The sequence below is a fragment of the Sarcophilus harrisii genome, chromosome 3, assembly GCF_902635505.1.
Source record: "Sarcophilus harrisii chromosome 3, mSarHar1.11, whole genome shotgun sequence".
Taxonomy (NCBI): Eukaryota; Metazoa; Chordata; class Mammalia; order Dasyuromorphia; family Dasyuridae; genus Sarcophilus; species Sarcophilus harrisii.
In genome coordinates this window covers 393486336-393502564 of record NC_045428.1, presented here as the reverse complement: position 1 = coordinate 393502564, position 16229 = coordinate 393486336, and the positions used below count along the sequence as shown (strand labels likewise).

At 35.7% G+C, this 16229-nt stretch overlaps 1 protein-coding gene across 4 annotated transcripts in view; it reads right to left on the bottom strand.

The window, feature by feature from the left end:
• Nucleotides 1-16229, bottom strand: part of TTN (titin) — a 324196-nt gene that overhangs the window by 296283 nt on the left and 11684 nt on the right. For all 4 annotated transcript variants that reach the window (XM_031960390.1, XM_031960391.1, XM_031960392.1 and 1 more), the window contains exons 3-12: nucleotides 15023-15226; nucleotides 11576-11863; nucleotides 10811-10896; nucleotides 10463-10707; nucleotides 5987-6323; nucleotides 5348-5500; nucleotides 3108-3242; nucleotides 2240-2371; nucleotides 1111-1248; nucleotides 337-474 (exon numbers count right to left, since the gene is read on the bottom strand). In XM_031960390.1, the coding sequence (XP_031816250.1) occupies nucleotides 337-474; nucleotides 1111-1248; nucleotides 2240-2371; nucleotides 3108-3242; nucleotides 5348-5500; nucleotides 5987-6323; nucleotides 10463-10707; nucleotides 10811-10896; nucleotides 11576-11863; nucleotides 15023-15226 (1856 nt within the window). The remainder of the gene's footprint in view (nucleotides 1-336; nucleotides 475-1110; nucleotides 1249-2239; nucleotides 2372-3107; nucleotides 3243-5347; nucleotides 5501-5986; nucleotides 6324-10462; nucleotides 10708-10810; nucleotides 10897-11575; nucleotides 11864-15022; nucleotides 15227-16229) is intronic.

Here is a 16229-nt window from a genome sequence, read left to right as displayed (position 1 = left end):
GAGAACCATAATACTTGGGAATATTAGCTATAAGTGAATAAAAATTTTGTACTGTGATATCTATTCATCCATTTATAAACAGATTTTAAATTAAATTAAAAATTTTAGCCTTCATGCAAATGGCCAAAGATATTGATGAAAGAAAAATGGTAAGGTTAATTATGAATGAAAATCAAATGTGCAAGGAAAATACTGGTAGTTATTGAAAATTTTAAGCCATTTTAGCTTTGGTTTAGAAAGGAAAATACAGATTAATTCTTATATTCTTGAGTAAATAATGGGTTTGCTAGAAAAGTAAGTTGTAAGAGTTAATTTCACATTCAGGTCTGTATTCACCTTTTCTTGAGTTATATGCAATTGTTCTTGCTTAGTAGTGATTTCTTCTCTAGTTCTTGATATTGTTTCTTGTTCTTTGACTTTAGGAGTGGCAACAATTACTTTAGGTACCACTGTTTTCCTAGTTTCTTTTTTCATCTAAATAGTAAAGTAAAAAAAAGAGGGAGGATAGGGAGAGTTAAATGCTATGTGGTCTCTGACAAAAGTAACATAAGAAAAAAGAGTGAAAGGTTATGGAAAAGATGATGAAATTTCTTCCTATTCAAGGACATATCGGTGCGAGCATTTCAATAGGACCTCACTGCAACAAGATTGCTTGGATCATCCACATTACATGCAGTGACAAATCTATTGAAAACTTGTGAAGCTAATGAAATCTGCTATGTCTCAGGCAAAATCTTGTCTTACAAGATTTTAAAATGCAACCCTCACGATTTCATATAGACTGGCTTTATTCTATGGAATTATTCCAACAAAATGACAATAAGAAATATTTCTGGCCTTTTATTTCTTACAGTCTTGTATGTCATCTACTTCAATAGGAAGATTTTAAAAATTCAACTTGTGATAAAGTGTTAGTAATCACTCATAATGAAATCTTGGTGATGTTTAGAAATGAAAAATGGCTGTGAACACGAGTAAGGAGGAAAATGTGACTTAGAAAGTTTCTGATTCAAGGAAAGTAATGAGGAAGACAGGTGACGAACATATAAAAGTTTGTACATAGAACCATGCCATCATGAATTTCATATTTGTGGATGTAGTAGTATTCACCTCTCCTTGAGTTATGTGCATTTGTTCTTGTATTGTAACAAGCTCTTCTCTAGTTCTCAGCTCTGTTTCTTGTTCTTCGAATTTGTCAGAAGCAGCTACCACCATAGCTACTGCAGTGCTCTCAGCCTCCTTTCTCATCTGATTATATGAGTGAAATCAAAGTTGAAATTCATGTGCCCCAAATAAAATATGATGTCAATACAGAATAAGCAAAGAAAAAGAATGGGCAATGGACAAGGGGACATTCCCCTTGCTTTCCCTTTTCCAAAGCCCAAGTTAGATTGGATCAACTTGTAATTCCTAGTGAGAAAGCTTCAGCTTAATATAGATGCCATTGATTTTTAGGACTCTTATACAATCATGTTTATGTAGCATTGTTAACTAACAACCCTACGGAGTAGCTTGTGCTAGTGTTTTCAGCTCTTGGCTGTTTGGATACCACCCAGATTTAGGTTCCTGATTTGTGGTCACACAGTAATAGAAGCTTCACATTGCTAGTTATCAGTAGTAAAATGGCAACCATAGCTTTTTATGGTGGGTGGCAACTAGAACATTTGCTGAAAACAGTCTTCTAATGACTTAGATAAGAAGGAAAAAACAAAATCTAGTTAGGCTCCCATACACAGAGTTTTAACTTTTGGAAACTTTTTAAAGCTGATTTAAGGTCTGGTATTAAGAGAAACACAGAACCCTCCTGGGAATAGACAGTCTATGGGTCACAATGGACACAACCAGGAAAAAGAGGATAAAAACCCATCTTTTTTTCCCCTTTAAAATTAAACCTTGAATTTAGCATTTGAAGTAAAAGGAGATAAGGAGAAAATGAAGGTTGTTTCCAATTTTGTAACATATTTAGTGTCAGTGAAGCAAATCCTTAGTTCATGGAATCAAAGAGTTTTTTAGAACTGTAAGTCATTGTTTCCTAAATAGTTAAGTCAATCCAATTTTTGTAGCAACTAACGTTTATATGAAATCTGAGCATTTATGAAGAGGTCACAATCACCTTGGCAGGTATAGCAAAAATGATGATGATGATGATGATACCAGCATTTATGTTGTACTTAAATATATTCTATTGTTGACAGGATGTTTATTTGCTACCTCTAATTTTTTGGGGAACTAAACTTACCGTTTCTTGAGTTACTTGGACTTGCTGTTGTCTTGTCATTATTCCTTCAGCAGTTTTAGTTTCTTGTTCTTTAGCTTTAGCAGCAGTAATTACTACCTTCGGCACAAAGGCTTTTTCAGTTTCTTTTCTTATCTGTTTTTAAATGATTAAAAGATATTATTTTCTCTTTTGCTTAAATAAAAATAACATGATTTTTATTAAACAGCAATAAGTAAAATAAGACCAAATTCTTTATTAGATCTCTATGTTGAATCAAATAACACATGGTTATTGGTTAATAGAATTCTGACATTTATATTCTTACTGTCCTATGCCTGGATAAAGAGAATACTACCAAATCACTAAGTGCTTTTGAAGAATAAAAATAATTAAATTTTTTAAAAAGTTTTTTTTCCACAAGTTATCATTGTAAAGCAAAATCCCCTACAGTGGTTATATTATTCAAATTCACACTAAATTTTCCCAGTGAACTGGAACCATTTATTATATAGTGGCAGGCCTGGAGTCAGGAAGACTTATTTTTCATGAGTTCAAATCTGGTCTTAGATACTTACTGGCTGTGTGACTCTGGGCCAGCCACTTTACCCTGTTTGCCTCAATTCCTTGTCTATAAAATGAGATGGAGAAGGAAGTGGCCAACCATTCCAGTATCTTTGTCAAGAAAAACTCCAAATGAGCCACAGAGAATCAGAGACAACTGAACAACTTCCATAATCGCTATGTGCCAGACAACTGGTAAAAAAAGGCCAATGATAATACCTGCCCTTAATCTAAGTGGAATTTTTTTTTTCAATTTGGCAACCAAATGTGACACTGATGTATAACAGGTATTAGCAATGTATTTCACATCTAAAATTATGATAGTTACCTTTTCTTGGGTTATGTGTATTTGTTCTTGCTTGGTAGTAATTTCTTCTCTGGTTTTCAATTTTAATTCCTGTTCCTTGGCTTTATCAGCAGTAACTACTACCTTGGTTGTAGCAGTTTTTGCTTCCTTTCTTGTCTAATTTTCATAAAGAAAAGGAAAGGGATTCTTTAATTTACCGTCATCTAAAAAAAAAATCTCTATCATATATTATATAACACCCCCTCCCCCCAAATATCACAAGATGCTAGAAAAAGATGAAAGATGGAGTGAGGAAAAGAAAAACTAGAGAGGTTTTGAAGTACAACAGTAAATGTAAAATAAAATAGTAAATGGGGAAGGAAATGACTCTGGGTTTGTGGGGTCAATTTTGGCATAATAAGCAAGTTTCCTTTGATATCTATTTGGAGGATAGAGGTACTTCCACATAAAACATTCAGATTCCTGCCCTGGCTCTGCTGTTAACTTGGAGTGGAAAATTGTCTAAAGTGGTAGGTCTCCTTAAAGTTTAGCTTCCTACTCTGTCAAATAAATGAAGGGCTAAGATCACATCATCCCTGATGGCTTCAAGTTTTAAAATTCCATGATGATGATTCTCCTTGAGAGAATGAATTAAATGACTTTCTAAAAACTTATACACAATGAGAAGATAGGCAAATAGACAAGTTTAACCTTGAGGTCAGGAAAAAAACCTCCTTAACAATTAGATCTACCAAAAAGGGAAATAAGCTCATTGTGGAAGTGTTAGTTTCCCCTAGATTAGAGGTCCTCAAGCAAAGGTAGGACAATCACTCCAATGGAAATTCTTGTTCAGATATATGTTGCACTATATGGCCTCCAAAGTCCTTTCCAATTCTCAGTTTCTGAGATATATTTCATTTAATAAGGGTCTGAAATATTTCCAGATACTGGGCCAAGGTTCTACTCTTCAGCTGGACCAGAGCAAATTAATGTGCATGACATTAGTTTTGTGTCCACATGCTATATAGTTCCTTCCCTAATAACAGTCTTGCAAATGCAATTAGAGAGTATGAAAATGGACAGAAAATGGTAACTATGGCACAAACTACAAATCTGCTTACTAATAAATATAAAAACAAGCCAGGAAAATTCTGGACTAGATAACTAGTTTCCTGGACTAGATAACATCCATGCCTCATGGCTATTGTCTCCTCTTACTTAAAATAATCCCAAACAGATAGTCTCCATATCAGCATATGCTTTGAGAGAAATTCAATCTCATGGACTAATACTATCATATTTGTACATATCTCAGAGTTTCTATCTTGTTTCAGTCAGAGACAGGATTCAACTGTAGACTTACAAGAAGTCAGACTTCTTTCAAACTATTATCAACATCTGTGCACTCAAGATCACCTCCACACATCAGGCAGCAGTATAAATGGGTTACATGAAAACAGCTTTTGCCTGAGAATAATAGTTTAGCAGTCCTGTGACTTGCACTGTTCTGATTAGTTCCAAACTGTGTCTACTTAGAACTATGCTATCTACTGGCTGTTTCTTCATTGGCTGACATCCTGGACTCGACTTCCCAGGATCTACCTATCCCTTCCTTCTTGCCTTAATTTCCGTGAACAAGAGGCTATCTTCCTCCCTTTTTGATAATAAGGACACTAAACCTCCCCAGCTTTCATGCTTTTCTTGTTGACCTCTTATTTTCCTGATCTTGGGTCTGTCAGAATCTTTCTTTTTAGCTGAATTCCTGGCCAGCACACTTCCTACCTGCCTCTATCTCATCATCATCCAAACATTCATATTATAGCCCTGTCTGAATTTTATAGTTGTTTAAAAGTTATTTAAAGGGGAGTCAGGACTCCCCTTATAATGGGATGTACACCCTCTCTTATTTTCAGAGGTGGAGGACTATGCAAGAGAAACACTGAAAATAATGTTGGAATTGGTTGATGTGCTGGTTAATTTCAATAATTTTTTTCCTTTTTCTTTTGTGCGCGTTTTAATAAGGGCCTGGCTCTTTGGTGGGAAAGGAGAGGAGAGATATATTAGGAAACAAAGGTTATAAAAAAAGAGATACAAATTTTTAAAAGCAAAATTAGTCTATACTCATTCATCAATCCAACAAGGATTTATTGAGGGGCTTTCTTGTTGGAATACTATAGTTTTAGTATAGCCTTGGAAGGGCAAAATCATCATAATTTTTCTAATGTAAGGAAAAGGATGCTGTTGTATGAAGAAGGGCAACAACATAGCTGTGCCCAACGTACCTGCTCTTGAACAGGTTGTACGTGCACTGCAGTCGTAGTTGTCCTTTTTGCAGTCTGTTCTACAGCACTTGTTACTGGTTCTCTCACTCTTGCCATATCAACTGCGGCAACAACGGTCGCAACAGCTGCACTCTTGTCAGTTTCTTGTCTTACCTAAGGGAGGGACACCAAAGAGATATTATTTGCTTAGGTAGCAAAGACTGGGCTACAATAGAAAGAAATGGTCAAGATAAAGATCTATCTATCTATCTATATCTATATATACACATATTTATGTGTGTATGTGTGTGTGTGTGTGTGTGTGTGTGTATTTAAAGACAGCATCCAAGTACTCAAGATACTACTACTTGCTGACTTGGGAAATCAAAACATTCCAACTAAATAGCAATCATGTACAAAAATTTACACTCACAGTTTTCCCCCCTCCTACCTCCCCAAATACTCCTTTTAAATTTAACACACATTAAACATTTTATTATTCTCATCCATTTTTTATAGACAAATGCATCTTTAAATGATTGATGACCTCCAACTTCCTTGGCCTAAATGTTTGCAATGGAATCGGGTATGGATGTTGAGAGTGATCAAAGACTAATCACTAACCCATAAAACTTCTTCTCACTTAGACTTTTTCCTTACCTCCTTCGCACCACTGGCTACAACTCCAGCAGCAAAGGCTGCACTTCTAGAAGTGGTAGAAGTAGCACTGACTTCAGCCCCAGCAGCTCCACTGATGGTCACTTGCTCTTGGATACCATATTTTCCTTCCCATCTTTCTTCAGTTCTAATCTGTGTTGAACTTGTTACTGTAGTTTCCTTCATTTGTGATTCGGAGGTCGCTACATATCCCTCTTGTTTCCAAGGGGGAGGCACCTCAGGACCAGTAGTCATGGCAGTGGGTGTCTTCCGGATCAGTAATGGGGACTTCACAGGCCTGATGGGTGATGTGGAAATCCTTCCAGCAGGAGACACAGATCTGGTGAATAAAAAGATAGATGGCATCAATACATACCAAGTCATTAAAATTCCAATGCAAATCATAAGCTTTGATTTCTGTAAGGAAATCTGAAATAATGTCTTATTAGCTCATTTGAATTATTCTATAGATCAAAAGAAAGTGATTCAAAGTATTTTGATTCATGTCTTAGTAAATCATTTTTCCCTATGACGAAGCCTAAAAAGAGAAATATATCAAACACAATGGAAGAATTTGTCTTACATGTTAGAACCTTTTAGCATCCTCCCTTTCTCCCCCATCCCATCAAGATAGTTAAGGATACTTCCCTCAAAATTCAATCAAAATCCACACTTACGCATGTAAGTCAAATATCAAAACAATATAATATGTGTGTACATATTTATATATTTTGTATGTATTAAGGAGCTGAATCTATGATTTACTGATTTAGGGAAATCCAAGATGAGGAGATCCATTCTGTCAATGCAGGTGAACACATCCTTGTAATTTATAATCTTAGAGAGTTTCCTATAGCCTTGGGAGATCATTTGTCTATGGGTATCCTGAGGCAGGTCTAGAACCCACTTCTTCCTGGCTTTTATGTGAGGGATGTGTGTGTGTGTGTGTGTGTGTGTGTGTGTGTGTGTGTCTGTCTGTCTGTCTCTCCTCTTTTTCCCTTCCTCCTCTCTCTCTCTCTCTCTCTCTCTCTCTCTCTCTCTCTCTCTCTCTTCCTCTTCTTTGTCTCTTAATCCATCATTAGGATAACTATTGATGCCCTTCAAATACTCTTACTACTCATTTATCGTTCTCTCCTGTCAGTTCTTAGTTTTAGCTGAATTTACTTTACTCTCCTATATAACATTACTGTATTCTAGCCTTTTAAAAATAGTCTTCTAAATTACTATGAAAAAGGGTTAGTTCAGAACCTAAGGCTTCCATATTTCTTGGCTACATCTTTAGTGTTGTCATAAACTATGGTTTTAATTAAGTTGTCTTCCTATATAATGAACTGGAATGTAAACTAGAGTTCCTGAGGCCCAGAAGTACAGTCTAACTAAAAGGATGAATTGCAGGATTCTTTGGCAAGATATTGCAACAGCATTGATGTTTCTTATCAATATGGGACTGTAGTTTGGGGGCTAACTTAATCCTACCCATCTTCTAGATAGTAAATTATTTTTTATAATTTATTGAATTACAATCTGATTGAGACTTTACTATAATTGATGCTCCAGGTGGCAGTGTTGCTTTGTTATCATAGCTCTTTGCCAAAATCTCCATGGAGATAAATGTTTATAAATGTACCCTGGCAGTTACCAATCCCTGTATAGAGTATTTAACTTAAACTGCTCATAAATATAACAGCTATTTTATTCCAATTAGTGTTCAAGGTACAGTTGCTATTTGCTACTAAATTAAAATGGAAATTAACAATAATTTGCAACATTTACTTCACTTTAGTGGGGGAGATATTTAATGGCTTTGTCTTGAAAAGGGTTCTTCTGTGGAAAATCAATTTTTTTTTAAATAAATAAAGTTGTAGTCAAACTTAAGAGATACTGAGAGGAAACAACTCTCTCCTTTACTAATGGTTGCATATTTAAATAAAACAGGGCAAAACCCACCACACAGCAAAGGTCAAGGAGGACCATGTTAGGTCAATTTGGTATAGTGAAACAAACACGAGATTTGGAATAGAAGGATCCGGGTTCAACTCATAAATCTTAATTTCTGTGTTACCTTGGGAGAGTTATCTCTTTAAGCCTCAATTTACTTATTTGTAAAATGAAGAGGTGAGACCAGATGACCTCTAAGATCCCTTTTAGTACTATATTTATTGCCTCATTGAAGATGAGCATTTCAATGATATGACTTTTGATTCAGTGCTCTTATTGTATTGGGTCAAAGTAAACTGACTCAGAAAAAACATTAAAAATTAAAACACCACAGTAAAGTTCTCCAATCAAATCCTACCCCTGATTCCTATACAAATGATTAGCAAGAAGCTTCAGTTGAGCCAATAACTGTGAAAATCAATGTAATTTAATTCATTAGAGAGAAGTGCTCATTTTTGTTGCTACAATAAAAACTCCCTGGTCACAGCTGGATGGTGTGGGTCTTAGTCAATGCAATGTGTTTGCCTTTCTCCACAAACAAAAACATAATGAAATCAAATAGACCTTTCAATTCCTGGGTGACCACTTTTCTTCCTCTAAATTGGCATATTTTCTGACTCAATTTTGAATGGAAAATTCTTGAAAAATAATATGAATTTTCACTTACGTATTCCCAAGACCAGTCCAGGTGATCCTGGGGATCAAAGTACCTCAATATCATTGTTCTCTGACAGCCAAGAAATTGTGTCCTATTAAAATTATAATTTGATGATGGGAAAGCTTGGAATTGGGATGAGATCCAACTAGAATTTCATGCGAAAGTCAACATGGATTTGCGCTTGAGTTTTCAAAACGACCATATGACATCATGCCCATTGTGAGACAAACAAGGCAGAACTTTTCTGCTCTAAGACTGAGACTAGGAGGGAAGGTACATTTCAGGGAAGGAATCTTCCCATTTAGTTCCTGTCCTGAACTAGGACTTTCTTTCTTTGATGAATTTTCTATTTTATATGAAAGGTGATGCAGAAGATAATGTCAACAAAAAAGTAGAAACAGTTGCATTCATTTCCCACAAATCTCTACTGCTAAGTAAAATTTTTATCTGTTTTACTCTTTTACAAAAAAACTTTAATCTTTTTGTACTACATTTTGTAGTTTTACAGCATCTTTGAAGACTAATGAAATTATCTAAGCCGATTAGCTTAAATTCCCATATTGAGATTCCCATATGGGAATTCCATGATTTAAAAAAAAAAAAGGTATAGTTTTGAAGAGGTGCCTGAGGCATGGAAAGTTTAAGCGGCTGGCTTTTCACCTAGTCAAAGGGTTAAAAACAAAAGTTGAATCCAACTCTTATTGAGTTTGTGTTTAGATATCCATCCTCTATTGCACACTACCTCTCATAAGGTTTATGATTGTTGTTGCTCAGTTGTTTTCGGTTGTGTTTTTGTGACCCCCCCTTTGAGGTTGTTTTGGCAAAGATATTGGAGTACTTTGCTCTTTGTACCAGCTTCCATAACAAATTTCTGAATGTAATGAATTTCACCTTTTAAAAAAATTTCTCAGATGAACCAATTTGATATTTTGTAAGAAATTCTTAAGAACCTGAAAGATCATTGAAGTTAAATCTGTCATTTTTTATATGAGAAAATGGGGGAGCTGAGTTATTGACTTCATGATTCATTCTAAGTTACATAATTAGGAGCTAGTGTTTTTTCCAAAAGCAAACAGAGAAAGCACAGTATAATGGAGAGAAAGCTAACTTTTGGAGGCAAGACAATCTCTAGTCCAATTTCTACTGCATGCTGGCTGTGTTAATCTGAACAAGTCCCACTGAGTCAATGTCCACAAGCAACTCTCTAAGATCATAAAAAAGCGATCTAGTTGACAATCTGAATTGTGGATCAAGTTTCCTATCTGGGGACTCCCTGTACTGATAAAATCACAGGTCTGGACAAAAACAAACAAAACTTGTAAATATTGAGTAACTTAAGCTAGGAAAAAGCTGGCCAATAACCCTTTAGTTCACCCAGTAAATAGTTTCTCCAAAGCTGTACCTAGGGTGATGAAACTGGGCTTTTAACTATAGCACTAGAATTTATAGAGCACAAGGTTGTATTTATATTCCTTACTGAATTTAATGCCTAGTTAGAATAGTTAGTTGACAGGAAGCTAATAGATTATGTGTGTGTGTATGTATGTGTGTGTATTTATCCCCTTTCCCCAGTTATAGTATTCTAAATGAGTTGCTTTCCTTCTTCCCTACAAAATAAAAATGTTCTATCTCCATATGTTCTGAGGTATCACTCACTTAGATCAATGTCCATGGGTCTCTCTTCTTAAGTTCACTTGACAATGTTTTTCCTACTATTTGCCTTTTTGTGAAACTTATCTTTTGCACATTTTGTGAAGCACGTTGCATGTGTGAAAAATGTTATGGCATTATTTCCCCTCATGACTGCATTTTTCATTGTTTTCTCCAACATTTCTTTAATAATCTATTGGGTAGATAGCGAGTGCTACAAAGGTTTCCTTTACCTGACAGGAGAAGGGGTTGGTGCCCGCACATGTCTGACGGGAGATGGTGACTGCCTAACTGGAGATGGGGACTGTTGGCGGCCCAGTTGAACTTTTGAAGCAATGGATGGTGGAGTTGGCGATCTTGATTTGGGCTTAGGAGGTATCCTCGGAGGTGTTTTGTGGGGCAGCTGTTGTCCGGTGGCACCATCTATGACCATTTCAACAGTCGCAATTGATCTGGCATCAAAGTGGGCTTCAATTTTCTGTAAAGGATTCCAGTGTTAATCATGAGAAGGAGGGGAGGACTACTGATGAGAACAGCAAGCTAAATTACTGGAGAACTGGAAAGAGGGTGGGGGAAAGTACCTTTTCAATTCGAGTTTGTCTTGTTTGGGAAATCTGAGCAGTCGAAACAATTGTTTTTGTCTTTTTAGCAGGTATTACTTCTTCGCCTGTAAGAAAGAGAAGACAAACATTTAGAAGGATGAACAACAGCCCAGTCTATTTTATGAAGTACTTAAACACTAGCTACAAGCAAAATCAATCCAATTCTATGGGTCATTTAGATAGTTGAAAAATGTGGAAAGACTTGTATTTCACATAAATATTAATTAGGTCGGTAAAGTGAAAGCGTATTTGTTATACAAGACTGAACAAAGAGCATTAAAAACAATTCAGCCTCTAAAATAAGTCCATCATTTGTCTAAACAAGATAATTCTGTCTTGAGAATTCAGATGGCTATCTCTGAGTTCCTTTTCATTTGTATTGTTGCCAAATCCTCCCACTCCCAAATTACTTCTATAGATGCCAATTCTGACACACCTACATCCTAGGGTCTTTCCTTTAAAAGTTAGAATTTCTATCTGTTGATGTTTTCATAGATCTCCTCTGAGTCAGTGACCTCCTTTGTATTCACTTTATCACTCTGCATTAATTATAGTATAATATTATGTAATAGGATCTCTAAATCACCCCCCACAAATCATTGCCATTGTTTTTTAATCTTTTTAAACAACTAAATCTTATTCTTTGTTCCTCTTCCTATCTATTATTATTGATCTAACCGTGGAGAACACATGAAGATATAAAAGGAAATCATAGTCTAAGTACTAGAATCTCAAATTTGTTACCTTGAACCAGTAATTCTGCAGTTGAAGTAGCTCTTCCAACACTATTCGTAGCATTTACTGAATAGGTTCCAGAGTCTTCAGGATAAGCTTCTGCAATTAATAAGCTGTAGAGGTTGCCTTCTTGTGAAATCTGAAAATCAAAGGAGCTTTGGATTTCTGCTCCGTCCCGATAGAACTTCACCACAGGTGTAGGGATTCCAGTCACTCTAACATCCAAGCGGACTTGGCTTCCTTGTCTCACGGTCATGCTCTGTAGTCGTTGTACAAAGTTGGGGGGCGCTGTTTCTGCTACAATTTGGACAAGAGGAGGAAGGAAGGGAAATTGAAATCAGTCCTACCCATCTCTACATCAATGCTCCAAGACACTAACTGCAAGCTGTCTAGAGGCAGCCGAATGCTACAATGGAAAGAGTAACAGAAAAACCTCAATTCAAATCTTAGATGCTTATTAGCCTTATGACTCTGGGCAAGCTACTTAACCTCTGTTTGCCTGTTTCCTCATCTGTAAAATAGGAATCTACCTCCCAGGGTTCTTATGAAGATCAAACAAGATAAATATTTGTAAAGCACTCACCAAAGTACCTGGAACAAAATACGTGCTTAATAAATTCTAGCTATTCAGGCCGATTTCAGAAAAGCCTGGAGAGACTTACAGGAACTTATACTAAGTGAAGTGAGCAGAATCAGGAGATCATTGTACATAGCAAGAAGAAGATGCAGTTGGATCTTTTTAACAATGAGGCGATTTCAAGGCAATTGTAATTGACTTGTGCTAAAGGTGTGCATCTAGAGAAATAATTATGGAGACTGAATGTGGATCAAAGCATAGTTTGCACCTTTATTGTTATTGTTGCTGTTTGCTTGCTTGTGTTTTTTTTTTTTTTCCCTTTTGATCTGATTATTCTGGTGTAGCATGATGAATATGGGAATATATTTAGAAGAATTGTACACAATATTGAATAGTGTGCTGTCATGGGGTAGGTAGGGTGGGTGGGGTGGGTGGAGGGGAAGAGAGAGGGAGAAAAATTGGGAATGCAAGGTTTTGCAAAGATACATGTTGAAAACTCTTTGCATGTATTTAGATAAATAAAACTATATATTTATGTCTATATCTATCTTAAAAATCTAAAAAATAATAAATACTAGCTATTGTTAACTATTATTATTTTGATGGTTTAAGAATGCACTATATCCAAACTCATAGATGATTTGCTGACTTGAGCATCCTTTACACTGAACACAGTATACACATAGATGACAGTAAAAACTGTTCTAGGAAGCACAGACATCTCACTTTTGGGGCTTTCTGATTTGGATTGTTCAATATTGATTACCACATCAATTTTATAAAATTTCTCGGCATGAACTTTTTTGGAATCTTCTTTTCCAAGCTTACTTCTAGTATTAGTATGAACATTTGAATGCAACTTGATATGTTTTTGTTTAAGTTACTTTAAAAAATGTTTTCCACATATCAGAAGATATTTTTGGGGAAAATATCATTTTGATGTTGGTATTTTGATTTGTCTGTGTTTACTCAAATAGGTACAGGAACTGAATTTGCAATTTTATTGGAATAAGTAATTACAAGGTGAGGAATGTCCCTTTACCAACACAGGATCAGTACCATCTAAGAGAATAAGGGACTTGGCCAGAGTCATCCAATCATTATGTATCAGAGGCATGATAAGAAACCAAGTATTTGACTTTGAGGCCAGTCCTCTATAACATTGTTTCTTCTTACTTTTGTTTTATTAAATATTTAAATATTACTTTTAAATTAGGTTAAATTAAAAAAAATACATTTGTGGCATCATCTACTTGATTATTCTTTATCTATCTCTTCTAATAATTCAAGTAAATGTTTACCTGGCTTTAAATTCTCAGTTCAAATTCTATTTTTTTTTTTTTTTTGGTTAATTGTATACTGTTGTTGAGTCAATTTCAGTCATGTTTCATTCTTTATGATGCTATTTGGGGTTTTCTTGGCAAAGATACTTGACTGGTTTGCCATTTCCTTCTCTGTTTCATTTTACAGATGAGGAAACTGAGGCAAACAGGGTTAAGTGACTTGTCCAGGGTCATACAGTTATATCATATCTGAGGCCACATTTGAACTTACAAAGCTCAGTCTTCCTGACTCCAGGGCCAGCATATTATGCACTGTGGTGCCACCTAGCTATCCTAATTGCATAGTAGGAAGGGCATTTTTCAGATAGTCAGAATGATCTTTTGCCTTTCTTTTTATCCCTAGTAGTTAGCACAATGCTTAGAATATAAAAAGCATTTAATAAATGCTTATTGACTTAGTAATGTAGAAATGGAAATTTCAAAATGTTGTAGCCTAAATGTATGGAGGCATTTATATATTTATATTTATAAATACTTACATTTATATATGTGTACATATATGTATAGATATTTGTGTACACATATATGCAGGGTGTCCCAAAAGTCTAATTGTAGCTTTAAGGTATTAAAATACCTATTAAATAATGTAAAATAGCTTAAAGCTGCACTGAGATTTTTGAGATACCCTGCATATATAATTGCAGGCAAATCTATTTATACACATATATGTGTATGTGTATATATAACATAGAAATAAGCTTGATATAGCTTTAACAAGTCTTAATAGTTGAAAACTACATGGAGATTTTTGGGGTACCCTGCGTGAATAGTGGGAGGTTTAGTAATAATGCACATCTGAATGGTGCTTTTTAACTTTTCCAAAGTGCTTTCACATTTTTTCCCCTTTAATCTAACAGGCATAAAAAATATATAAAAACTTTATAAAAGATTATCCTCTTCCTATAGCTGATAAGAAAATGAATTAAATAACAATTCTTTTCTATTTACACTGTGGCATAAATACTTAATAATTTAAGCTCAAGAAGTCAAGATACACGTGTATTGTCTAAATTCTAAATATGTATAAAGTAGCCACCATATAACACGAGTCTATTTCTAACTCCAGGACCTTTTGTGTTACAGGGATAAAGATAGCATTTGTGATTCCATGGTAGAGGGAATTTCTAGATAAGGAAAGTTCTTGAAGAGCAGCAGAGAGCACTGAGGATGTCCCAGGGTCACTCAGACAGTATACATTCCTATTTTCTTAAATGCAAATACTTCAAAGACTGGGTCTTTATATCTGTGCCTTTAGAGTCTAGTACCTAGTAAGCACTTAATAAATAAATGACATCATAAGTGGGACTTTAGTTTTCTTGACTCAGAGACCAATTATGCCCTGTCTATGTATTATAATCGACCAAAACCAAACCATTTTTAACTTATCCAAATTGACTATTGTGTCACTTCCTGAATTTAGACTTTCTCCCCACACTTAGTGCTTTCCATTTGACTCAAGTCTTTATGGACAGAGCCCTCTGATGAGATTGAGGGGAAATGTTATCGGGAAGGCTGGGGTCCAGGACCTCACCCTACCTGTAACGAGGAGTTCAGCAGTACTAGTCGCTTGTCCAGATCCATTGGTGGCTCGCAGGGAATATCTTCCACTGTTGTCTTTTGTCACAGCGGGGATCGTCAATTTAGCGCGGCCATCGCTAAAAGAGATCTGCACGCCGGGCAGTGACGCAGCGGAAAGAACCTGGCCATCCCTATACCAGCTCACCTCAGGAACTGGAAAACCTGGAGAGGAGAGAAGACCCAGAAGGACAGTTCGGCATCATTATTTTGGGAAAACACTGAAAGACTTTTGTCATTTTTTTTTTTTTTTTTTGATTTAGGTAGGGTTTTCCAATGACTTCAAAGTCTTAAAAAAGCTAGGGTTCTGGCTGCAACTTAGCCACAACAAGAGATTCACAGCAATTCATGGTGTTGAAGTCACACTAACAGTTAGCTGTATAAAAAGTATGAATCACAGAACATCATAAAGAAAACATTCAAAACAGCAACCTATAAGTTTCAGGCCTATGGAGAGAAATGAATTATATTCTGTAGAAAGAGGAAAATGTAAATACTAGTGACATATAATTTTAATGCTTATCTTATACAATACATCCCCCTCTCTCAGTTTTTATAAATGAGGAGCCTGAGGTCCTGAGATTAAGTGGCTTGCTTCAAGGTCATACAAGAAGTTAATGGAAGCCTCGAAATAGAATCCACATTTCTTGACCCCAGGCCAGTGCAGTGCATTTTCTCCTACAGATTTATAGAAATGCTTACAATCCTTTCAGGAATTCATAAAGTGAAAAAACAGCGAATTTCTGAGTGAATTTATGAAGTGAGAAGAAACCTATTTTTTATATAATATACAAAACATAGGTAATAATCTTTTAAATTGAAGGAGAACTTGAAGTTTAAGAACAAACATGGACCACAATAGCAACTATAGAGTCAAAGTATCTAATTTACTCACTTTAGAAACAACCCTAAGTTTTGGTCAGGTACTTTGGTCTGCACCCTTAAACTCCACTGGGTATCTTGGACTTCTCCAACTATGTCATTTGCAGTGCACTCCACTGACACTATAATCTCCATTCTCTCTCTGCAGCGGAGAATAGGATTTACCTTGGACTTTAAGAAGTCAATTTTGACCTGACCTTCCTGGATTCCATCTCTCTTGTGATGTTACCACAGGGGACCCTTTCCCCCCATTTACAGCTCCCCATTTCTCTTTTATTTGTTATTT